Genomic DNA, 25,010 nt, shown 5'->3' with positions numbered 1-25,010 from the left:
CTGATTAAAGACATAAAAAAGCCCCCCAAAAATATATTTAAAATAGTCAAGACACTTATTAACAAGACTGTGTTAGTGACATCAACTTCTAGAGCTTGGTTTCAAAGTCTTGAAGAATTTAGAGTAGGTCAAGGAGTAATGTAGCTGCCAGTGAGTTTTTATAAATGATGCATAATGCATACTGTTAGTGCTGCTATGTGACTTTATCTGAATATTATAACAGATATTCATTATTATATTATTATGGGCAGACATAGAGGATTTGTACAAAGTACTACGATGTGGTTGTGACACAACTTAAGAACATTTCAGATGTTCAATTCACACTATTTAATTTATGACAAATAAATGAACTTGTATACTCATGTAGCTTGTGAAATACCTTATTGTACAAAATTGTGGGAAAGGTTTGTCTTACTGCATACTGAGCATTGTTCAAAAAATATTTACTATACTGTTCCTTTGGATTCTAATTTCAAGTTTAATATGCCACTTTAAAAGAGCAATTGTTGGGCATAGATTACACATTTTTGAAACATCAAGATAATTCAATTTAAACAAAAGTCTCTTGAAACTTTATAATGAATGGCATAGTCCCCTGTCCTGAAGTGGCATTGTATCACCATACAGAACAGAAATAAAGGACATTCTCTCATCATCCAAGGCTTTCTGGTGGCAAATACTTAAATTGATATAAAGTTCAGCAGGGAGGAGGCACTTACAGACAAAGGTAGGTCATGGTAAAGTGGAGAAAGGACACGATAATTAAAGCTCCTTCCAATGCCATGCACAGCACCTGGTTGCTATAGTAACAAAGTCAGTAACATATTACACTCTACTACTCTCTCTACTCCACCCCACCCAGTCCCTCTCTCTTTCTGTCTTTTCTGTCTCTGTCTCTCTCTCTCTGTGGTTCCCTGTCCTTTGCATTCAGCATGTGCTAAAGAGAAGCATAGCATATGCGAAACAGTCCTACAAAGCCCCGTTCAAGCAAAATCCATTGTGTAGCCACATTTTCCCCTGCAGCTAAAGCCCAGAATCAGCATTGCCAAGTGTGAAGGGAAAATGCCCAGCTTGCAGAAGCCCTAAGCCCCTTATTGTGCGGCCATTGTCAGGTAAACCTCGCGATACCACCGTGCACGAGCCAGGCCATATATATCAGGGTGTCCAACTTTTTCAGTGTCACACTTTCTTACTTGTGGGTCAGGTTGGACAACATCCAGTGAAAATGTCGCAGTATTCTGGAAAGGTAAGCACTTAAGCCGACCTGACCAAAGGTACATGGCCTATTGGCTTCCAACACAGAGCAGGGCTGAAATAGGCGAGGCATTTGACCACATCAGAATATATGCATTGAACTTTTAAAAGGATTTTGAGTCAAAGATTAGCTTTATTAAAAAAAAAAGACTCTAAAACAGTGTTTTGGACTCATCCCATGGGTGAATTATCCAGGTACTAATTGTCAAAGTGTAAAGCAGCGACAAGCTTTTTTTTTTAATCAGCTATTTTTATGTGACATTTCTCTAGTGTCTTGGAAAGAGTTGGTTGTGGTGTTGGCAGAGAAAGAGATGTTTCAGATTTGGCGCTGGTTGTGACAGTAGAATGGGTTGGAGTAAGTTGGACACAGTAATCATAGTAGCAATAGCAGCAGCAGCAGCAGTAGTAGTAGTGGTGGTGGTAGTGGATATAGTGGCAATAGATGACACAGCGAGAGAGACCAGCGTGTGGAGGATGGGAGTTGGCTCACTATAACGCTCACTGAGTCTCTCCACAGCACTGGTAATCTGGAGGCCTGGCTTTTCAATTTCACACTTTGCAAATCAATGGACGCCAGTCTGGGCCAATCTCATAGCTATGGATTAGATGGGATTTCCTAATCAATTAAATGGACAAAATGTTGGTCTTTTCAACCTAAACCTCTCACAAAGCCAACACAAAGGACTGCTCTTTCCCATCAAAGAGGATGTCATTAAGAACTGAGCTGCATTTTTTTACATTTTTTTTGCAAAGTGCCTTTCCATTGAAAGAATAATTGTTCTTCCCTTTTGACAAAAGGAAATGAAGTGTGTGCTAAAAGCCAATATTCCCTATCTAGACAGCTTACTGAGAGATACGAACAGTCCGCCAGTCACATTCTAGAGGAAAGCAGAAAAGCCGAACAGTCCATTCTAGGAAGGCAGAGCAATCAAGGAAACGCAGCAGTTTGGGATTTCTGGGCTATTTCTCCTCTTGCTTCCTCTCTCTGCCATTTCTCAAATGCAGCATTGAAATGCACATCACAACAGTGCCCCCATAGACAACTTCATTCATATGCAGCTCAGAGCACCTGGCACCTGACACTGACTCCAACATCTCTCCTCCCCCACCCATTTTCCTCCACCGCTCCCTTGGTTGGGGTTTGCACACGTGTATACATGTATATGTGTGTGAGTGTGTGGGTATATGTGTGTGTTTGTTGTGTGTGAACACGTGTCTGTCCCTCCTCCCTCCCGCATCATCTGTGTACTGACGTGTGTGTGTGTGGTCCCCTTCACTCCCTACCCTCAGATCGTGTTTTACGAGGGCAAATGCTTCACCGGGAGGAAGCTGGAGGTGTTCGGCGACTGCGATAACTTCCAGGACCGTGGCTTCATGAACCGCGTCAACTCCATCCGTGTGGAGAGCGGCGCTTGGATCTGCTACGACCACCCTGACTTCAAGGGCCAGCAGTACATTCTGGAGCGCGGCGAGTACCCTGAGTTCCAGCGTTGGAACTCCCACAACGATCACATGGGCTCCTGCAAGCCAATCAGGATGGTGAGTAGCCAAAGAGGGCGGGGCTGAACACATGGTACCAACACATGGGAGTCATGTCATGTCAGATATGTCAACAGATCACAGATGACATGCAGTTTATTTTTGTATGTTGTCCCTGGTTGTATGTGTGTGTTATACAAACATGAATTCCGGCCATCTTCTCATCTCTCTCCTTCTCTCCCCACTCTCTCAGCATGGTGAGCACTACAGAATTGAGCTGTTTGAGGGCTGCAACTACTCCGGCCAGTGTGTGGAGCTGTGCGACGACTGCCCCTTCCTGCAGAGCCGTGGCTTCACCAAGACCTGCATCAACTCCATCAGAGTCTACGGTGACGGAGCGTAAGTCCCATATCCAGCCCAAACCTGAACACACACACACACATCCTTTCTATCCCCACCTTAGACAGTGCAGCACCCAATGTTAGGATAGGATAGCATCAGGCGACAGAGGAGCTTGGGCCATCAATCCAGTGCTGTTGAGCCTTACAGCCTCTCTGCATACATTCCCTCTGTTTGGTTAACACAACAGGCTGGGCTAAAGTAGAGGAGTATAGCTGTAGGCTTTTGGGCAATGTTACACACTCCAGTCAAGACCTGTCTTGATTCTGTGCACAGGCTCAGGCAGTGAGTGAGAAAGTCTCGATTTGTCAAATATATCACTGAGAGGGGTTGAAGGGGTCAGAAAATAAGCAGAACACTGACCACTGCTGGTGAGGTGGAGGTAAATCTGTCCCCTCACAGCAAGGATGCAGCAGGTTTGTCTGCCTGTAGACTATACCACTACATAGTTCTATACAAATCAGATGTGGACAAACAATTACTCATGGGTGAAAAACATATGCTGACAATTAATAACAATTACCAAGGTTTAATTAGACATAAAATGTGAAGGGCAGTTAAATTAATCTGCAACATACTATTAATTAACATCCTTGTTTAGTCACACTGATTAATTACCGCTGCTTGTTTACGGTGAGAACTAAACATTGCCTCAGTACATTACTGTGAATCTATTTGAAGGCACGTAATAAATAATGCCAGGGACTGTCACCAACACGGCTGTCACCAACACGGCTTACGTGATCTATTTCTCTCAGACAAAGAGAATCAATTGTCACTAGGTGGGCCTATTTTATCAGCTTGGCCTGGAGCAGCTATCTCCATTGCACTGCTGTGAATAGAACCAGTTCAGACAAATTACAGTAAATCAGATCTCGTAGAAAACAAATCTTGCATTGGATCTACTCAGGAAATGTAAGAGTGGAAAATTTCATACCGCAGAGAACCCAGATTGTCTCAGTTAGTTATACTTGAAATATGTTAGGCATAGCTGCAACAGCCATGGTAATAGATAAATGAATCATGTTCATGTGAAAATGCTATATGTGTGTGCCTGTGTGTTTGTGTATGCGTGTTCCTTTACAGCTGGGTGATGTACGAAGAGCCCAACTTCCGTGGCCGCATGTACATTGTGGAGAGAGGCAACTACTGCAGCCACAACGAGTGGCAGGCCCAGAACCCCAACATCCAGTCCATCCGCAGGGTTGTCAACTATTTCTAAGCCCCCCACATCATCCTCAGCTAGCGCCCCGACGACGAGGACTACAACGCCCCCGCCATCCCTGAACCCCTCCACCATCACCACCACAGACTGTGTCTTTGCCCCATTGCTTTTTCTCTTCCTCAAAGAAATGTAAAATAAAACCATACTAAAAACCATGACCAAAAAAAACAGTATTTTAATCACGCCCTGGTGTCGCTGTGTGGATGGAGTTGAGTTTCGATGTAGATGCACCTAGTGAGAATGCGACAGGGACACCAGCAAATTGTTTTATACGATGTGATCAGTTTCTGACAAACACTCCGATTCTAGATTGGGGTCTTTCCCATATGCATAAGACCATAACAAAAGGATATTACAGATGGAGCCGGAATGGAGTCAGAAAAATAACTTGGGTTTATTTCCCAGAGTCCTCCAAGATGTTCAAATCACATTGTTGATTTGTACTTTAAGTTTAATTTTTATCTCAATATTTGATCATACAATTAAGATTAACATCATTAAAAATGATCATTCCATTATCGGTGTAATCAGTGTTTGCTTCATAAAGTGTATTAGGAAAAATGACACTGTACTACTGATTTAAAATGAACTAAAGCAAGGATTTATTGCATGAAATATGAACACAATTACTACATGAACCACAGAAACAAACTCTGTGGCATTAGGAATTAAATGAACTGACAACAATTGCTTAACCATATGAACAAAAATGTCTCGAACACAACATAACTTAATTTACCAACCAAATGCAAAGTCTTTTAAATTCAAATTTAATTTAATTTAACTTTTAATCATCTTTGAAAGATGCAACAACAACAACATACAGTGTGAACTGTAACTAATTATTGCCAGTTCCATGGCTTAAATGTAAACTTTCAAGACAACTGTGTCTTCATATAGGGCAATTAATCAAAATCGCATTGTTTTTTTTTCCTGATCAACAAAATAAAATCCCACTCTTAAAGCCCTGAATCATTAACATTCAGGCCATCAAAGCTCAATTCCTTCAAGGAAACGTATTTCAGGACTTACAGTCTCCAGCAATGCTTAGCCCATAAATGTGCCAATAAGTGCTTTTGAAAATAGATGAACCTCCCTTTAGCAGGATGTTTCCTTTGTCTCCAGGTATGACCTCATCTTGGCGATGATTTCACTCTCTTCATCTAGTGTCAGGTCTAGATAGTCTTCCTCATGCTGAGGAATGTCCTCCAGAACCTCGTTCACCAGGTCTGCGTCCAGACTAGCTGTGCCTACAGGAAAAACATCAACCACATAAAATACCACCACCACCACATAAAACAACAAGAATAACACGGTTTTCTTTACACAAACAGGTCTGGTTTTAAAGCCATGCTATCTGAGGCCCAAAAAACTACAGCCATCCGATATTGCTTTTCAGCCCTGTCCTTTGTTTGCAAATATTTCTCTGGATTCTCTGAATATTTGAATGATGTTATGTATGCTGGATGATGAAATGTCATTTCATGTTGAAGAGTATGTTTCTTATATTGCTGCATTATTTGCCCACACACGTTTTCACAGAATGATGAATGCATTAGCATCTTTACTTCTGAGAGACTCTTTTTATACCAAATCATGGTGCCAGTTAACCCAGGTAGTTATGAAATGTTCCTTCTTCTATTGTCTTTATCATTACACAACTTTACCAGCCTTTAGTTGCCCCCGTCCCAAAGTTTTTGAGACGTGTTGCTGGCAACATATTCAAAATGACCTTATATTTTCCATGAAGGAGTCAAATGTGTAACTTTCAACATTTGATATGTGGTCTATGTCCTTTTGCAGCTAAATATGGGCTCACGAGATTTGGAGATTATCACATTCTGCTTTTATGTGTATTTTGCACAGCGTCCCAACTTTTTTGGAATTGAATCTATATATATATATATATATATATATATATATATATATATATATATATATATATATATGTATATAGGGTGTGTGTGTGTGTGTGTATCTGTGATATCTGTGCGAGTGGCCCTCTACCTGTTGACTCTGAGGATGTGCTGGGCTCCTCTGAGGGCGAGGAGGTGGAGGGTGGGGAGGGTGAGAGCAGCTCGGGGGGCAGCGTCCCCTCGTTGTTCAGCAGCAGCTGAGTGGCCTGGGTCACCTCCCAGTCCGTCAGATGTAGCGCCGCCTCCACCGCCTGCCGATCAAAGCCCAGGAATGCCAGCTGCACCGGGGAGAGGAGGACAGGTCAGGCTTTAGATGAACAAACACACGCACACACACACGCACACACACACACACACACACACACACACACACACACAGGTGAGTTAAGTTTCCCTTAAATATTCTATTTAAAGAAAAGAACAAAGACCCTGTGCACAGCCTTTCTTGAGTCCCAGGTGCTGGTGAAGTGCAGCAAGAGTATCAAGCCATCAAAACCAATAACATAATCAGCAGGATATACCAGTGTGCGGTGATTTTTCACATTTTGATGGCTTGATACTATTTAGACTCTTGATGAATAGCAACCCAATGGAACTGTAGTAGACTGAGTCAAGATTGAACACATGATAAGCTGGTCAGTTGTGTGCAGTTGTGCCGATGATGAATGTCCAGTACCTGATCCAGCTTGGTCTGCTTGTCGGGCTCAGAGGGACTTGTGCTAGAGCTGCTGGCCGTATCCATGGCTTGGGATGCGTCAAGGAGGATCTGACAGAAAGAGCCGGTAAAGCACCCATCAACGTATCAGTGCAATGAAGCATTAATAAAAACGGATATTAAATAAATATATGTGTCGCGCTTCTGCAAGTCCAATTTATGAATGGACCAGTGTCCAAACATGTCTGCCCTATGGTTTACTGATTACTTTTGAGAGATTTTAAGCAATTTATCAGACTAGGCCTTGGTCAATGGTCATAAGTTAAATTCTACATAAAAACAACGATAAAATGCTAGGTTTCTGTAAAAGCTGCTTTAAACTATAGGTGCTGCCTAGATCAGAGGCAGACTTTCATGACTGAGCTGTGTAAGAGATCTGTAGCCTATTAGGCTACTTTATAATAAACACTTTATGACTATGAGCCTGTATAAAAACGTGTTGGGTTTCCTCAAAATTTCTGTTTGAGAACCAGAAATGTAGATAGATAGATAACCTGAAATGTATTCATGTTGTTGTTCAGCTTTAATGATGCCAGATGTACAGCTGGATTGGCCTTTTCAGTAAACCCAATCTACCATGGCAGCTCCAGCTGTCACACAGCCAAATCAAGTGGGTGTGTGTGTTGTGTCCTACTAGTAGGGTGCTCACCCCATAAGCCATGTCCACGTCCCCATTGGCCTGGTGCAGGGCCCGTGCTGCGTCTCGCTTGGCAAAGCCCAGCTCCACCAACGTGTTGATGCCCTCCTGTCTCCGCCTCCGCTTGCTCCGCTCCCTCTGTCTCATCTCCTCCTTATCCTGTTGGGTGCACGGTCCACACACACATACATTTAACAGGCATACATTTGAGGGCAGATGATATTAAAATAATGTTGTTTTCAAAGTGTTCAAAATACTGTTAAGCTAAAAATAACAAATACACCTCTACCACAGGTTCATAATGAATTACTGTGTATGTCAGGGTCAGGGATGTGTTATACATGCAGTAAATCTTTAGAAGTAGTTCACAGCCAAAACAGTACGCAGCTAAAGAGTAGTATATTATAGTGTTTGGAATCCCGGTCATCTTGTCTCCACATCATGGTGAGAGACATGTCACCCTCTCTCCATCTGCAGATAATTAGTTATTAACCGGAGTCTGGTGTGTCTTTGTCTGAGGTGGATGGCGTGTCTGGAATTGTTGTTTTTGTGACCCTGTCAACTGTAAGTTTATCTCTGTTCACATATTTGTAGTTTACATGTATTGTTTGTATAATGTAGTCACTATCTATACTTTGTAATCACTATCTATGGCTCCAGTCCAGTTAAATGCTCCGTTTGTAGCGTTAGATTGAATGAAAGTGTCAGCGGTATGGGAGTCTGCAACGTGAGTAACGTGAACGCATTTAGTTTATGTATGTAATTGATAGACATGATTTATATATGACCCTTCTATCTATTTCATTTCTACTTACATGTTTAAGAATGTATATGTCGATTATGCACTTTCTCTATGATTCTTATTGATCATTCTAAGAATAGCTTACCCATTTTTGTTTGTAAATACTAATTTGCTACACAGCAGCCACTTCCCCCATAGGGTCACATTTTCAAACTCTAGATTCTAATGCTAAAGTCCCAGACCCAACTGCCTTTGCGCTTTTTCAGCAAAATTGGAATGTCCCTTTTCAGATGCTATCTGGCAGTACTACTCTACAACTAGAATACCATGGAGAAACAGCAGTGCCAAGGTAAAAAGAACAGAACAGCTCTAAATGTGAGCGGGTGGTCAATTAGTATTTGACAGAGAACTAGGAGGCAGTAGCGTATGGGACAGCAGATAACAACATGTTGCAGTTCCTCAAAACCATAGTTGCTAAACTGTTAGCAACTTGGTTGATTGCAATGCAATTTCCCATTGCCAACCAAAAAAGTTGCTAACTTGCTAACTTGGTTAGCAACTATGGTTTTGGGAAACGGGCCCAAGACTACAGGAGTTTTCTACAGGAGACAAAACCAGAAATTCTCGCACAAACCTTTCTCCTCTGACTGATGTGTTCGGCTGCTCTGCTCACATCACCGTGGCAAGCCCTCAGGCCCAGACGAGCCTCCTGGTCAGTGAAGCCCATAGCAATCAGCATTTCCAACTTGTCTGTGTCCAGACGTAACCGCTTAAACAGATCTTCCACCTGGAAAAAGCCATCCATGTTCATATGCCATATGTCAATACAGTACAGCCCAATATAAATCAATACAATAAAATACATGGCATCTAATAAAGTTTAAGTCAAGTGATGATATGCGATGTACTTTAAGAGTACTTCAGAGATTTCTTCAGAGTCTGAAGAAGACGCATTGGAGTCAAAATGTTAGTAGTTTTGCACTAATAAAATTCACTAAAAGCTTTGTGTGCTCCGGTCCTGCTCCCTGGTCCTAGATAGACCTTGGGTCTCCTCATTGACTTTTGTGTCCTGTTCCGTGAGCACCAACCAGGCTGAAGCGCAAGTGACCCAATGCTAGTACTTTTATCTATATTTGACATCCTGACTGTCAAACCGGTGTCATTCTTGTACTCTAAGCTGTACCATGAAAGCTGTACCATGAATGTAGCTCATGAGCCAGAATACTGAAAAATACCTTGTTCAGTCTCTCTCGGGCCAGGTTGTCTTTGCCTTCATAATAAGCCAGCAGAGTCTGCAGAAGATATAGCCTCAGGAACAGGACCTCCTCGCCTCCTGAGCTCCCCTGAGGAATCAAACAAAAAAAGACTACATTATCCAGACTGCATCTCCATAAAAACATTCAACCCAAGGAGAATGCTGCTGGTGTGTACCCTAAAAGAAGGAAAGACAATCATGAGCACCAATACAGCTAAAATGAAATCCAGAGCATTTGCATGTCAGGCTATACGGACTGCAGATACTCTGTAAGGCACATACATCCTCCCTTATAAAGTCTCTGGTAACAGCAGGACATGGACAAGGCGTGTGTTACAGGCCTGAAGAGGAAGTACCTTGATCTGCAGCAGTCTCTGCTGCTGCTCACCGTAGCACTTGAGGAAGCAGTCCTCGGCGCGCTGGAGCCGCGACTTGCTGTCCGCCAGGCAGTCGAGGGCGTCCAGCGCCTGGTAGCACCACACCACGTCCAGCTGCAGCACGGCATAGTTGTCCACTGTGTTCAGCAGTGTGGAGCCACACTTGCTGGAGGGAAATACATCATATGGGCGTGGAGTGCTTACTCCAGGGTGACGGCAAAGAATAGGCTCAAATGGAGGAACTCTGCACCATGTACCATAATACACACACAAACAAATGGTGCATGCAACTGCAAACATCTTGTTTTGTTTATTGGCAAAACAGAGTGCACCACATGGATTCCTTTGAAAGACTTTCAGTTTTTCAAGATGGTACAGATAAAAGACTCCAGAAATCCAGCGAGTTTTCACATAGATCTTAGTTTCTCGAGGATCTCAGTTTCTTCTTCACCGAGTACTGTTGGTACAAAAAAATGAAAACAATCGAGTTTTTGGACCGACAGTAGGCTACTCCGTGACCTCGAGAAGCAGAGATCTATGTGAAATCTATGTGTGGATTTCTCCTTTAAAATGGCTCTGGAGATTGTAACCACCTCTGCAAAACCTGTTATCTCCAAACCCAGCACTGAAAGAACGGGAGCTCACCTGAACTCAGTGTCGGCCTGCAGCAGGTAGCAGAGGGCAGCCTCGTGCTGCCTGCGCTTCATCAGTGCTCGGCCCTTCTCATGGAAGCCCATGGCCAGGATCAGAGCCTATCAAACGAGAGGTAACCTGAGAGTCAACTACAGTCCGATCCACTTAAAAAAGATTCCAAATGCAATTTTTCACATAGATCTGTTTCGCGAGGTCACCAAGTACTAAAATAACTTTATGGAAAAAGCGAGTACAGCTAGAGCAGTAATCTTTAACAGTCACGCCCCCAGAGTGTAGCACTGAGCTGCCTGACTACTCTAGCTGTAGCAGCAACTCAAGATAGGTACAGTAACAATGATTTTTTTTTCATACTGACTGACCTGGAGAAACAGAGATCTATATGAAAAATGAGTTTTCCTATATGAGTCAGAGTTTTCCTTTAACCCATTTACTCCTATAATGCCTGCTAAAAACGCCTATAGAATCCTATGGCATTCTAGACTAAATAACCTTATTTCCTGAGGGTTTTCTGAAAAAATACTAAGAATTGTCTACCAAAACCTTAATATCTAAGCCTCTGTAGCACCTAGAAACATGAAATAAAAAGCATGCTGCGCTACGCAGCAACCAGCGGGAGATTCAATGTTGCGCTATGCAGCAACCGGCGGGAGATAGAATGTTGCGTCGTGCAGCATCCGGCGCGAATAGGTGAAGAGGTACAATCCACGATTCTAGTGAAGGGCTTGCTGATATTTGAGCTAAATAGCTAATCAAAAACCCCAATGTTCATGAAGCATTGTGTTATATGACTCCGTGACTCAGTCCCAGCCAATGCTTGACATGTACAGAGCCAGTAGGAACAGTACTGGCTGTTGAGCACACATACAGAATGGACAGCTAGATTACTCTAAAGAGCAATTCATTGAATTTGGATGTTGGATGAGACTCACAGACTCCATCTTTCACACAATTATAAATTGGTTCAAGTTCCTACAAATCACGTTTGATGTGTAAAGATGTTTTTTCTTATCAAATGCTATAAGACATAAATACAATTTACTATTTCACCTTTTTCTCACTAGGAGGAATTGTAAGAGGGTTTCCTTTCTGATCAGCAATCTCCAAAAATGGAGTAGTCATTGGGTCCTCACTGCCATCTGTATATATCAACAAACAGAGCGCAATTCATATGTTATACAAACAGACAATCCTTCCACATTTGTCAAAGATTTCCTGTTATTCTTTTACCCAAAATGCACTTTATCAGATGGAGCAACCCCAATTGTGTTGCACATGCGACTGTACAATGACAATAAAGGCTATCTATCTTTCTATCTATCTATCTACCGGTATCTATCTTTCTATCTATCTATCTACCAGTATCTATCTTTCTATCTATCTATCTATCTATCTATCTATCTATCATGGCTGCCATGGTGGGTTTGTGTCCAGGGACTTGCCTCTCTCGGACAGGATCTGGAATCCTTTCTGAGTGCGCTGCATGCCCTCATCCTGCGATTTCTTCTTCTCCTCCTCCTCAGTCATGGCTTGTATGCCATCGGGCTTGCTGACCTTCAGCACCATGATCTTGCTATTGGTCATCACTTTCTGCTCATCCAGCCTCTTCTCTGTAAGGCAGAGGAGTCAAGTCATGCATGGTAGTTACTAATACCTCATTCCTCAGACCCTCGAGATTTACACATATATGCAATGCATAATGTTACATAATAGCTTTATACACCAGCTCTGCACCATGCTGTTTAAACTGGCCCAGACTGTGCAAGCTGATACGGCATACGTCCTGTACAGGTGGAGCACACTTACACTGGCTCCATGACTCTAAATGTTTGAATGTAACATAATGAATTGCTTAGATGCTTATTAGACACACTGCCTACTAAGAAAATGCAGATATCTGGTAGTTGACTAGCAGTTGTTCATGAGGATACACCACCATGGTTTCAAATGCATGCAAACAAGCACAATAGGCTTAATATAGCATTTCTTTTTTAATTTTGAGCATTGTCATTTCCAATAATAAACAAGGAAAATATGTATTGTCCGATGGTTATTATCGTAAAACAAGTCACAACAGGGTGAACAGTGGGGTATACTACGAAGCGCGTTAGACATATCTAGGCTATGTAGACATATCGAGGCTTGACAAAGCCTTGACTCAAGGGTATACGTTAAGTGATACTACGATTGCAGTTATGTGATATTTGTCAAACTAGGCTTTCAGCTCCGATCTGTGCGCGTTCTCGGTGTTGGGATGACTTTGGCCAATCGTGTAATGTGGAAACGGACAAGACCGCCTCTATTTAAAAACAATTACTTCCGCATTCATGAGTGATAGCTTAATCTACACTGCGGTCATTTTTTGTGTCTAACCTATAACATCAAATAAATCAATTGTCATCAGTTGTTGTATGGTATGCACGTCCATAGTGGGATATTTGCACGCACAGCACTATTAAAGCGCATTCGAGATCCAAAATGTTAGTAGAGGCGGAGCTCCACCTGTAAGATATATGACAGAATCCTACCACCATGGTGATATAGCGACACTAAAACAGATCCACTTTCGTGTCACAGCATAGCCTGGCTTTGAGCGCAACATACCTCACTAACCCACTAATCGAGATTCGTAGTACACTCCACTGGACTCCAAATACCGGGAAGGTTGGTTATGTTAATAACCACGGGAGAGTGTGAGATAAGAGAGTTCTCTAAATCAAATAAAAGCTGGAAACTAGTCCTGGACTTCCTGCAGCTGTGCTGTATAATCAAGAATATCATTGTTGAGAAAAAATAACATACTGGGATCTATGGTCCTTCCAGACAAAATGAGTTTGAAGTACTTCAAACCAAAATCTTCTTTTATTCTTGAAAATAAACAAGAGAAAACAAGGGAACATCAATACACAAGAGAAACAAGAAAATATCAATACATTAACAACCCAATTAACCTCCCAATGACTGATAATTCAAAAACATCCTAAACTACCTGTTTATTATGTCTTGAGCAGGGACATCCAGCCTGGTTTCCAGGTAATGCTTCTTTTTATCCTAAAAACATTTTGAGGACATGTCAAATGATGAATACAGTTCACATATGCCTGGGTAAAAATAGCATTTGCCTATAGCTTGATACCTTTCTCTCATCTCTGGGGAGGACTATTTCCAATGTGGCCACACATTTCTCCCTGAACAACTTGTTTCCAGATCCCTTGTGGACAGCCTGTGATCTTATGGTTTCCAAAGCTACTTCCACATCTAGCAAAGGAACACCGACCAGAGGTGCGTATTTTTCAGCAAGCTCCTAAAAATATAATTTAAAAACAGCAATGATTATCTTCATCTTGTACCCGTGTAAGTAAATGTAAAGAGCAGAAGAGCTGGCTACTTACATGCATTTGCTCCTGTCCGACCCCATTTTCAGTTGTGTAAGGGGGGTTCCATAGTTGAATTTGATCATTTTTTAACTGAGTTACTAACTTGGATTGAATATTTTGTTCTGCCATCACAGCGTTGGGAATGTGGGTAGCTGTCTAAATCGAAAGTAGTGAACTAGGGGAATCCCCAGACCTTCCTTCCTCCTTAGTTAGTTAGTTAGTTAGGCAGCCACCAAGCTAACAAGCTCACAAGCTAACACGCTAACAAACCACTCTCCCTCAATGACAATTGCTGAACAAACTCATAGCTATCATACTGTCTTCCGGCGACAGAAAGGCAGGTTTTCAAGAGACAACTATAGCCTTAAGACGTAGTATGACTGGTCTTCCAACACGCTTGTGGGTCTTGCAGGTACACACACAGACGGATATCACGCGTTATGGGGTTGTTGTTGTTTTGCTTTGTTATTTTTTTACACTTCCGGTATGACGACGCAATTCCAACATCTGAACTTCCCTGTCGGGTCGCTCGCAGTTGCTAGATGGCTTTCTTTACGCGTAGCGCCATCTACTGGAATGGTCTGAATCTATGCAAAGTCGGTGGAGGACACTTGCAAATGAGTCATGTTTTTTGAAGATGGAACTTACTTGATAATGTGTTGAAAAACGTTTCTGTTTCTAAGGTCTGACCAATCAAAGTTGCAGTAGGCTATCGGTTGACATTAACTGATGACATCCTGTATGGACGAAGTGAGCCATTTAGCCCACATGTACATGTATTCATTTAGCAGACTTGTTGTTAGACCGATGTCAATTATATATTACAAGGGCCAATGTCCCCGAGCAACTTGGGGTTAGAGTTTAGATTCTCTGCCCGAGCCCGAGCTCGAATTTGCCCGCGGGCCGGGTCGATATTTCCAGCCACTATCCTCGGGCCGGGCCGGGTCCTTGATCAAGCATTTTTTTAAAAAAAATTATTAGCCTACTTGGGTGGGGAGCTAAAGCTATGCCATAGTCAGAGTCAGAAATATTATATATTTATCAAAGTAGGCCTACAAGTTAGGCTCAGAGTTACAAAATGTAATTTGTAATGTCATCTGCGCAACACGTGCCATGCGCAGCTTCTCCACTCGCACGCATCACACCGGGCCTGCTGTGCTGTAGGCCTATTGTGTAGCTTAAGTGCAACGTGAAGCTTGAAGATGAAAATAGGAGAAATAACTTCGAGCAAGTTTGGAGAAAAGTCGGAGGTATGCATTTGTCAGGTATGCTTTGTTGCGTGCATTAAGTGCGCACGATGTTCACCTATGACAGAAAAAAGACTTTAAGATGAACATGAAGCAGGCTTGCCATGACAGAAATAATGATAGCCAGCCTTCAATGTCCTCTTTTGTCACTTCTCCAAGCATACACCTGAGAGCGAGGCAAGCCCTCACAGAGAAATGCGTTGAGTTTTGCTGCAGGGACATAATTTTACGTTGTAAGTGACGTTTCTTCATTCGGATTCATTTGCAATCCATTCCATTATGAATAAACAAACATAGTTTAGCCTACATTCTTCATCCTCCGTTGCATTATTCATTAATATAATTCTAAACGGATTTATAGCTCAAACAGCTCGGAATTGTAGTTGAGAACGTCAGTTATAATGGCCCACGTATTTAAAAAATGTCGGGTTTAAATCGGGCTCGGGCTCATAATTACAGTTAATGTGTCGGGCCGGCTCGGGCACAATGTGCACCTTTTGTGTTAAGTTAAGTGGGGGTTAAGTGACCTGCTCCAGGGCACGAAGGTGACAGCCGGGAATATACTGTAACCACCGCCAATCGGCATTGCAGACGTAATGTGAGGAAATGTGCTCATTGTGGGCAGTGTTCGAATTATACTGTGAGATTCGGGGGGTACAGCTATTTCGACTGATGATGTCACTCTCCATTTTATAAAGGCTACACACATGATTTCACACTTGTGGTTCACAGTCAATTTTCCTTCAAAATATAGGTCATATGATCGTGACTGGCTGGCCGACACGTTAAAAGAAACTAGTCATACTAGCAAGCACAATATACCTTACACGTTATGGGAAGGGTTGAAATTGGGTTAACACTGTTTCAATGTGCGCCCCGTGCGTAAAATTGCGCGCCACAGTCAAAAATATTTTTTGGTATAGCAGTGCAATGCAAACATGGAAATGCATACAGACAAATAGCACGAAATGGCAAACATGCAACTTAAATTTAAGACCCAGAATTGTTTACAGATGGGCCACAGAAAGTCTCCCATTTAATAGCCAAGTTCACCTAAAACAAGGCCTACCTTTTGGTTCATTTGATTCGTTTTTATTTGATAGCCTAAGCCTACTAAACGTCAAGCAAATAAAAAAATGTTCACGGTTGGGAAAACAAATATCTTCACGTTGTTAGCCTCTAATAATGGCAACGAGGAAAGACAATTCAGGTCCAATTGATTAGTATATGTTCACGTAGCGTTTCGTTTCAAACAAACTGCAGGTAACATTGCAATTATGGGTGTATGGGCATTTGCTTAAAAAAGGTTGAGAACCACTAATCTACATGCGAAATTCTCTGAATATTAGTGCAGATTCCTTCTTGTTAGGACATCAATGCACAAAATGATAAATCGCCTCATTAAACCTCTCCCCGTGTCTATGTAACTGGCGTGTGATTGTAGGCCTGATTTCTAAGCTAAGCAGCAGCGATAGTCGCGGCCGCTGAGTGAAGGGAGACCTCCGGTTAAACCAACGATCTTGCTACTCAATGTTTTTCTAAAGTTGGTTATCATGTTACAAAGGCAGTGAAATATTAGACAAATGGCCAGTTGGCCACCGCTTGTTAACCCATTCGTATATCAGGCTTTTGCAGCCTACACTGTGCATTTGTTTTAATTCGTCAGTATTATATTATAGCAAAGAAAACAGTTTGAACATACCAGAAAAATGGTACAGCCCAATTGGGGTGAGGATTTGAAAATCGTTTTTCATTAGATTATATCCTGAATTGTTGGTATGTGATTGTAATACTGCATTTAATTACATGCAATATTGGATAGCATTACATTGTATTACATTTTTCAGTACTCGCACATGCTCCCATCAGGAATTTTTATTGATTTTCACCCGTGTGTAACGTTTCGAGCTAAACGCTCTTCATCAGACTTGAATATCAGACACAGTCGCCATATTTAAACAAGTACCAAAGGTCACATGACCTATCAGAGTGATATATTTAAATAGATTTACAAAACACTTATATACATATATACACAACGTCATAATATCTACAAAAAACATGCACTTATAGAAAAACATTTATATACTATACTTTGTAAAAACAATTTTTTTTAAAAAAAGTACAAGCTTCCACCCTATCAGAGTACTTGGCTGTGTATCAGGCCGCATTAGGCCGTCATAATAAGTAAACATGATATTGGCGTCTATTCAGTCTACAGGTTACTAATCATACATTTCTATAAAGGAGACTACATTCACATTTAGAAAATATAACCATATCCAAAGAGCACTTCACACCGTCGAGTCGAGACACAACATCACAGAATCAGTTACAGAAAAGGCCTAATACTGAAGTCTTCATTTAAACCTTTAGGTGCCATTGTATCCAGTGTGTAAATCCAGTACAGTTCACGTTTAAGAAGTAGAGTGTCAATATGCCCCCCCCCTCCGGGGACTCTTAATAGATTCTATTCCGATGTATTTTAGAGAAGCCACATTATGTCTAGCCTCTTTGAAGTGAACTGCCACTGAACTTTTCATATCCTGATTACGAATTGCGGATCTGTGTTCTGTTATCCTGGTTTTGAGTGCTCTTGTGGTTTTACCCACATAGGCCAATCCACAGGGGCAAAACAGCATATATATTACATTTTTTGTTTGACACGAGATGATGCCCTTAATTTTGTACTTTTCTCCTGTGTGGGGGTGATTGAATGTGTGTGTTTTGTATGTGAAGTTGCATTGTTGACAATTTCCACATTTATAGTTTCCCGATTGGACATTGCTGAGAAAGTGTGTAGGGGGAGGAGGTGGTAAGTCCGCCCTAACAAGCATGTTGCGGAGGTTTGGCTGTCTCTTATAGACAACACGTGGTGGTCCTTGAAAGATCTGTCTCAGTGTCGGGTCTGTATCCACAATATGCCAATGTTTTTTAATAGTCCGTTCGATATCTTTGGCGATGGGAGAGAACTGGACACAGCAAGTAATCCTAGGCACTTGATTCTGGGCTCTTTTCCTGCTCAGACTCTCGGATTGGGACATTTTATCAAATCTATTAGAGGCTTCTGTGATCCAGTGTTCTTTGTATCCCCTTGTTCTGAATCGATCTTTTAGTATGGTAGATTGGATCTGATAGTCCTCATCTGAACTACAAATTCTCCTGATTCTATTGAACTGTGATATGGGGAGGTTTTTCTTAAGAGACGTTGGGTGATATGACTCCCCATGAAGTAAAGAGTTTCTATCGGTGCGCTTACGATACAGATCAGTTTTTAGAGTATTTCCTTCCCTTATTACTAAGATGTCCAAAAAGTTCATTTTTGACTCATCCACAGACATGGTGAAATTTAGATGTTGATTACTTTCACACATGTATTTATGAAATTCTTTTAGTTGGGTCTCATCCCCTTCCCATATGAAAAAAATATCGTCCAGGTGCCGTTTCCAATAGGATATGTTCTGTATGTAGGGATTCTTTTGTGTGTCGAAGATCACCTCTGATTCGAACAGTCCCACGTAGAGAGATGCAAAGCTGGGGGACATTTTAGATCCCTTCGCCACACCAGAGATCTGGAGATAGAAATCAGTGCCAAATAAGAAATAGTTACATGTTAGGACACACTCAATCTGATCAAGAAGGCATTCAGTTTTTGGGCTATTGATAGACCTTTTTTCCAAGAAAGATTTTGTAGCCTGTAAGCCACCCTGGAAGGGGACATTTGTGTACAAAGATTCAATGTCCATTGTTACCAGGAATTGTTGGGAATTTTTCAATTTTACAGACTGGATCATTTTGAAACCACCCTTCTTACCTAATTTGAGGGTGCTGATTCTGAATATTTTGTTTACCAAGCTCAATTCTGAGTTCTAAGCCGCATAATCAGCATTTTAACATAAAATAGCGATTATTTTTGCTTATTTTTCCCTAAATTGGGTTGATTTCAAAAGTAATCACTAAAACCAAATAAAAGTGTTTGTGTGATACATGTTTGAGCATTAAAGAAGCCATACTATAGTTTATTAACATATTTAATGGGAACATGATTACAGTTAACATGTAATAAACTCGGAAATTCTAATCAAAACACAACCATATTTTTATTGCTAACATAGTGAGTCCCTCGTGGTGTTTAATGCATTTCATCACAATAACAAATTGCACAGATAACCTTCAACTCAGAGTATATCCTACAGTACATATGAACTTCGATAGTGGGAATAAGCCGAATGCAGAACTGCATCTACCGTCAGCAACAACCGACAAGTAAAAAACATTTTACTTCTAGTAAATTTGGTATGTGTGCTTGCCTCCATACTAGAGCTTGATAATGTGCTCTTCTAATATGCACTTGTTGGTGGTAGAGCCTCCGATCCTCGACATCTAGAAAACAGAGTGGCTCTGGCATAGTGTTGTCACGATACCAAAAGTATAACTTTGATACAATACCTGCCATAAATATCTTGATACTCGATACTGAAGCGATATCCAAATCCTAAAATATCTGGAAAAGAAAGGACGCAGGCCTCCTCCAAGTGTATTGAGTCATTTGTGTTGAATTTGGTGCACTTTTGGTCAATTCTGGGTTTCAAACTTCTAAAATTCCTACATAATTATTATTTTTGTAGTCAGTAAAATAGTAGTTTGTGTGTGATTAAGTCCTTTATTGTTTGTTATAGCTCATTTATATTGTGTGATGTTTTGGCAATAAATTACCTTTAAATAGCCAAAGTAGGCTAGATCAAGGTCAGTGTTCAAATTACTGCATGCAAATCACTTAATGCTATGCAGAAGAGCCTAATCTTTAGGCCATCTGATGTAGGCTACCCTAGGCCTTCCTGTGTTTATGGGATTTTTTTGACAGTTGCAAAGGGACAAAAGTGAAGATAGTCTTCTTTGTAATTTAAGTTACAAAGTTCTTGAGTGTAATTTAATAAGTACGTTTCAACCACTCTTTGGGTCTTAATCAGATAGGCCAACACCATTATTACATTACATTACATTTGGCTGACGCATTTTTAATCAAAGCGACTGACAACATGGTAACAGTTAAGTTTTAAAGAAATTCTCTCAACAATTTTAGGACGATTTAAAAACGGTAGAGTTCAGTAAGTGCATCAGTGAGTGCTGTTTTTAAACAGTTGAGTGTCAGTTCAAGACGGGTGGAAAGTGCTAGGATCAGCAAGACTTGTTGTAAGTGGTGCTATGAGAGGATATGTTCTCTAAAGAGCTGGGTCTTCAGGAGTTTTTTGAAAATGGAGAGGGATGACCCTGCCCTTGTAGGAACTGGCAGTGTGTTCCACCAACGAGGAACAACCGATGAGAAAAGTTTGGATTGGCCTGAGCGTATCTGTTGCAATATCTGTGTGCATTCCTACATTAGGTCTATTTCTTTGATAGTCAACATCATTTGCTACCACATAACAAATACCAAATAACAATACAAAAGTTTCTTACAAATTTTCCTGCATACTTCTTAAATGTGCTGCAGTCAGATGGGTGCCCTAAAGACATAACTAGATCTTGAGCATCTATTACCAGTGTTGAATGAGCAATTGCAGCACTAGACAGCACTTGAGTGAGGATGACTTATTTCCACTTCACAAATAACCATCGCTATCTGCAATAGCTACAGTACAGGGACATTAATCAGTTCATAGCTGAGGATTTGTCCTAGGTCCACTTCCCTTTCAGCATCATATGCAGTAATGATGCACTGGAGAATGTTTCTTTTTGTTGCATTATAAAGGATATCTTGTCTAAATTTGTTGCAAATAATGCAATCTCCATAGCACTCTTCAGCAACCCTCAAACATGCACACTCTTCCATTTTTTTGCATGGCTGGGATTTGAATTATAGGAAAGAGCACCAGTGAGATGTTTTAACTAGGCAAGCACAGTCGCCTTTACAGTAAAAAAAAATACAGTGTAATGTAAATCCTCTGTAAAGACTGACAACTGTTCATAATAGTTAGTGACAAAATACTTTCTACAAAAAAATGAGCAGTCACCTACTATTCTATCAATTTATGATCAAGGAATCTATTTTGCTTCTTAACGTCATAATGAATTTTAGCTATTATTTCAATGTATATTTTAATTTTAGCTTATTTTCATTTGCTACTTGAGGGTCATTGGGGTAATTCCTGTCCTGTCCCACAACATATCTGATACATAAAGAGTATATTAATGCCTTATTTTTTGCAATTCCAATGATATCTGATGGCAAAACCAAAAAGTGAATTATGCTAATTATGCTAATTAGCAAGCTTAAAACTCAAAATTGAGCTTGGTAAACAAAATATTTGAATTCAGCACCCTCAAGTTGTGTGAAATAACCCCTTTACCGACTTTTCCTCAAATTTGCCAACAGGACTTTTTCTGAATGTTTGTTAGCTATCTGCTCTCCCTCTATCTGTTTCTCTTTCCCTTTCCTGTTGCCCTGTGTCTGTGTGTGTGTGTGTGTGTTTGTAAATGTAAAACTGTCTTCTCTTGCTATTTCCTCTTGCTGTTTCTCTCTCTCAGGTCTCAGGCAAGCGCTCAGTTTTGCTCTCTAATGAGGCCCCTAAGGATATGGTCAAGCAGGCTGAAGCCTTGAAGGACGAGTGCCACGAAGCCATTGACGGCCGCCACAAGTACCTAATTTCCAAGATAGCTAACGCTATCGCTGGCCTCAGCTTAGGGGAGGGCGAGATGGAGGAGGGGGTACTCATCTCTGATGAGAAGGTCAGTTACTGAGACAAGCACCCTGCTCCTTTCCACTTATCAAAAGCCCACTAAACACTCGCACACTCTCTCTCTCTCAGCATCAGCACCTCCATTAGAGGCCATTAAATTGCAGTCCAGTTAGGAAAAAACCTCAGCGCTGACCATAATGCATCATCCATTGATGTCCACAGTTTCAATTAGTTTATTTCTAAAACAGAAATCCTAGCTGTGTAAGATATCAGAGGTCCATTTTAGAGTCCATAGTAAGTGACTACACATGCAGATCATGTACCATGAAGTAGTTCATGATGTACCACTGGTGAAAGGCCTATATGTGGAAGATAATGAATCACTATGTTTAATGGTATGCATATCTCGCCCCTAGTGAAAATTAGCCCAGTTTGGCTTGGCTGGATAAAGACGCTGTGCATTAGCATACAAATGATGTGTTCTGTTGTCTTCTTCCATTGCTTTTCAGCTTGATAGAAGAATTCTTTGCAGTACATGGAACAAAGAGATTGCTCTTCTTCTATGAGGCAGCACGGTCGGAAATGCATTCATAATACTTAAGTCTCCGACTACAGCACCAGACTGTTAATGCAATGTTTTGGACATACGCATTGAAATATAGCCTCAGGAGGCAACACCTTTCTCATCTCATCTCTCTCTCTCTTTCTCTCTCACTCTCTCTCCCTGCAATCATCACTCCAACTAAGACACCATTAGGTCCAAAGTCAGCCAGAGCAAGCTTTGCATCTCTACTGGGAGTGCTAAGGTAGACTCACTGGACTGCTCTGATCATGAACAGTAGCATGTCTGTGCCTGTTGAGGTGTCCACGACTTGGCAACCTTGACAGGGGCAACAAGGAGGCGGACATCCCCATTCATGACATTCTGTACATCTCTCTATATTTTTCATACTGAATATCTGTATTAATTCTGTTTTCTTATATTATATTCTGTTAATACACTGTAAATATCTATATTATTCTTATTATAATGTTACTGCTACTAAATTGCACATATCTGTACATGTTTTTCATGGTTATGGTTATGGATTTGGCAGACGCCTTTGCCCAAAGTGACACACAAATACAAAACAACATAATATTTAAAATTGAACAGGGAACAGATTAGACTGTTGGTGAAATATAATAAGGAGAATAGTAATAATAAACAACAATATCAATTCAATCAATGGCCTAATAAAATAAGCAATGAAAATGAGGGGAAAAGCAATAATAAAACAATAATGTCCATTCAATCAATAATATAAAAACAATGACATGGTAAGATTATCAATGGCATCAACTCTGGAGAACATGCGGAGGGCAGCCAATTCCTCACCATCAGGAGTAACAAAGTCCTTGAAGACATTTGTTAAAGAAGGACAAAATCCACCTAAACACTCGTCCACCAAACCAGGCCAGTGACTGGAAGATGTTGGCAGACGTTGGCAAACAGTTCACCTTCCCACCCGAGATTGCCTTCACCAACCTTAGGCCAGACCTGGTAATGTGGTCCTCCTCACTGAAGACTGCTTACATCATAGAGCTCATAGTCCCCTGGAAAAGCCTGGTGGAAGAGGCCTATGAGCGTAAGAAGCTACGCTATGCAGAGCTTGCAGCAGAAGCAAAGCAGCGTGGTTGGAACACCAAAGTTTATCCAGTTGAGGTGGGATGCAGAGGGTTTGTGGCATCATCTACCATCAGACTGCTAAAAGATATCGGGAACAGTGGTCAGGCCTTGAGGAAGACCATAAGGGAAATCTCAGAGACAGCAGAAAAAAGCAGCCAGTGGATTTGGCTGAAGCGCAATGACCCGTGCTGGGCAAGTAAAGGGTAAACCTATCAAGCCTGCTGGAGCCTTCAATAACAGAGTGGACTTTGGGGACGCTTGAGCATGGGACACAAGCTGAGGGCTGATCACCCTGCAGCGGGCCTCCCCTGTGGAGGATGTATAGTGTTGAAAGGCCGAAACACCCAGTGATGCAGGGAAACACTACTGATGATGTGTCCTGTGCTCAATTGAGTCCTACTCTGGACAAGATCTCGCACAAAACTCACAGAACATCTTAATATCTCAAGTTAGTCTCAAGTTAGTGCTCACCACCTAATTGCACAATGGACAGTGTTAACATCTCGTCCTGTGTTTGCGAATACATTAAGGAGAATATCAATAATAAACAATAATGTCAAATTAATCAACAGCCTAATGAAAATAAAACAATATTATACAAACCATAACACATAAGCGCTTAAACAACTAAGTACATGTTGAACAGGAATGTCTTTAGACCCCTCTTAAACGACCCAAAACTACCACAGGAACAGAGAGCTCTGGGCAACTCTTTCCACCAACATGGAACCACTGAGGAATAGAGTCTTGAATTAGACCTAGTTTTTATGACTGGTCGACATAACAGACGCTCATCAGAAGACCGCAGTGGGTGGTTGGGGATGTAAGGCTTGATTATTGGATTAAAATAACTAGGAGCAGATCCAGTCAGTGTCCTATAGGTCAAAGTGAGAGATTTCAATTTAATTCTGGCTACTATAGGCAGCCAATGGAGAGTAACTAGGAGAGGAGTTACATGTGTCCTCTTTGGCTGATTGAAGACCAGGCGTGCTCCAGCATTCTGAATCAGCTGTTGTAATGATCTTATTACACAAGCAGGTAAACCAGCTAATAGTGAATTAAAATAGTCCAGTTTAGAGATGACCATGCTCTGAACAAGAAGTTGTGTGGAATCTTGTCAGATAAGGTCTGATCTTCATAATGTTGTAAAGCATAAACCGACATGATTTTGCAATAGAAGCTACATGCTCAGAGAAGTTAAGTCGGTCATCAATTACAACGCCCAAGTTACGTGCCGATCTAGTTGGGGTCAGTGAAGTTTAGTCAAGCTGGATGTTAATCTGTTGGGGAATAGCTGATTTAGTTGGAAACACCAAAAACTCTGTTTTTGAGAGATTAAGCTGAAGGTGCCGATCTTTCATCCAGGCTGAAATGTCCTTAAGGCATG

The 25,010-nt window shown here is 41.2% G+C and overlaps 2 protein-coding genes across 2 annotated transcripts; one reads left to right on the top strand and one right to left on the bottom strand.

Moving 5' to 3' along the window:
- Positions 1 to 1,196: 1,196 nt before the first annotated feature.
- On the top strand, positions 1,197 to 4,515 carry crygn2 (crystallin, gamma N2). Its single transcript, XM_048266713.1, has 4 exons — positions 1,197 to 1,249; positions 2,548 to 2,796; positions 2,990 to 3,135; positions 4,222 to 4,515. The coding sequence occupies exons 1-4, from the start codon at positions 1,229 to 1,231 to the stop codon at positions 4,355 to 4,357; spliced, it is 552 nt and encodes a 183-aa protein (XP_048122670.1). The 5' UTR covers positions 1,197 to 1,228; the 3' UTR covers positions 4,358 to 4,515.
- A 423-nt stretch (positions 4,516 to 4,938) lies between these two features.
- Positions 4,939 to 14,509, bottom strand: nub1 (negative regulator of ubiquitin-like proteins 1). The gene is made up of 14 exons (XM_048266712.1): positions 14,046 to 14,509; positions 13,790 to 13,957; positions 13,643 to 13,704; positions 13,456 to 13,520; positions 12,096 to 12,263; positions 11,704 to 11,792; positions 10,648 to 10,754; positions 9,982 to 10,168; positions 9,606 to 9,713; positions 9,005 to 9,157; positions 7,641 to 7,787; positions 6,953 to 7,042; positions 6,368 to 6,554; positions 4,939 to 5,610 (listed from the first exon to the last, which is right to left on the bottom strand). The coding sequence occupies exons 1-14, from the start codon at positions 14,157 to 14,159 to the stop codon at positions 5,459 to 5,461; spliced, it is 1,797 nt and encodes a 598-aa protein (XP_048122669.1). The 5' UTR covers positions 14,160 to 14,509; the 3' UTR covers positions 4,939 to 5,458.
- Between the last annotated feature and the right edge of the window lie 10,501 nt (positions 14,510 to 25,010).

This window comes from Alosa alosa, chromosome 16 (assembly GCF_017589495.1).
Source record: "Alosa alosa isolate M-15738 ecotype Scorff River chromosome 16, AALO_Geno_1.1, whole genome shotgun sequence".
Classification (NCBI taxonomy): Eukaryota; Metazoa; Chordata; class Actinopteri; order Clupeiformes; family Clupeidae; genus Alosa; species Alosa alosa.
The sequence above is the reverse complement of the archived record's forward strand: the minus strand, read 5'-3'. Positions and strand labels throughout refer to the sequence as shown.

Excerpts from the sequence above, each read along its gene's own strand:
- nub1 (XM_048266712.1), bottom strand. The coding sequence starts at position 14,159 with ATGGCAGAACAAAATATTCAATCCAAGTTAGTAACTCAGTTAAAAAAT. Across the intron at positions 7,788-9,004 it reads ACATCAGTCAGAGGAGAAAG|GATAAGGAGGAGATGAGACA; the intron begins GTTTGTGCGAGA and ends TGCACCCAACAG. Across the intron at positions 6,555-6,952 it reads AGCAGACCAAGCTGGATCAG|CTGGCATTCCTGGGCTTTGA; the intron begins GTACTGGACATT and ends TCCCCGGTGCAG.
- crygn2 (XM_048266713.1), top strand. The coding sequence starts at position 1,229 with ATGTCGCAGTATTCTGGAAAG. Across the intron at positions 2,797-2,989 it reads CCTGCAAGCCAATCAGGATG|CATGGTGAGCACTACAGAAT; the intron begins GTGAGTAGCCAA and ends CCACTCTCTCAG. Across the intron at positions 3,136-4,221 it reads AGAGTCTACGGTGACGGAGC|CTGGGTGATGTACGAAGAGC; the intron begins GTAAGTCCCATA and ends GTTCCTTTACAG.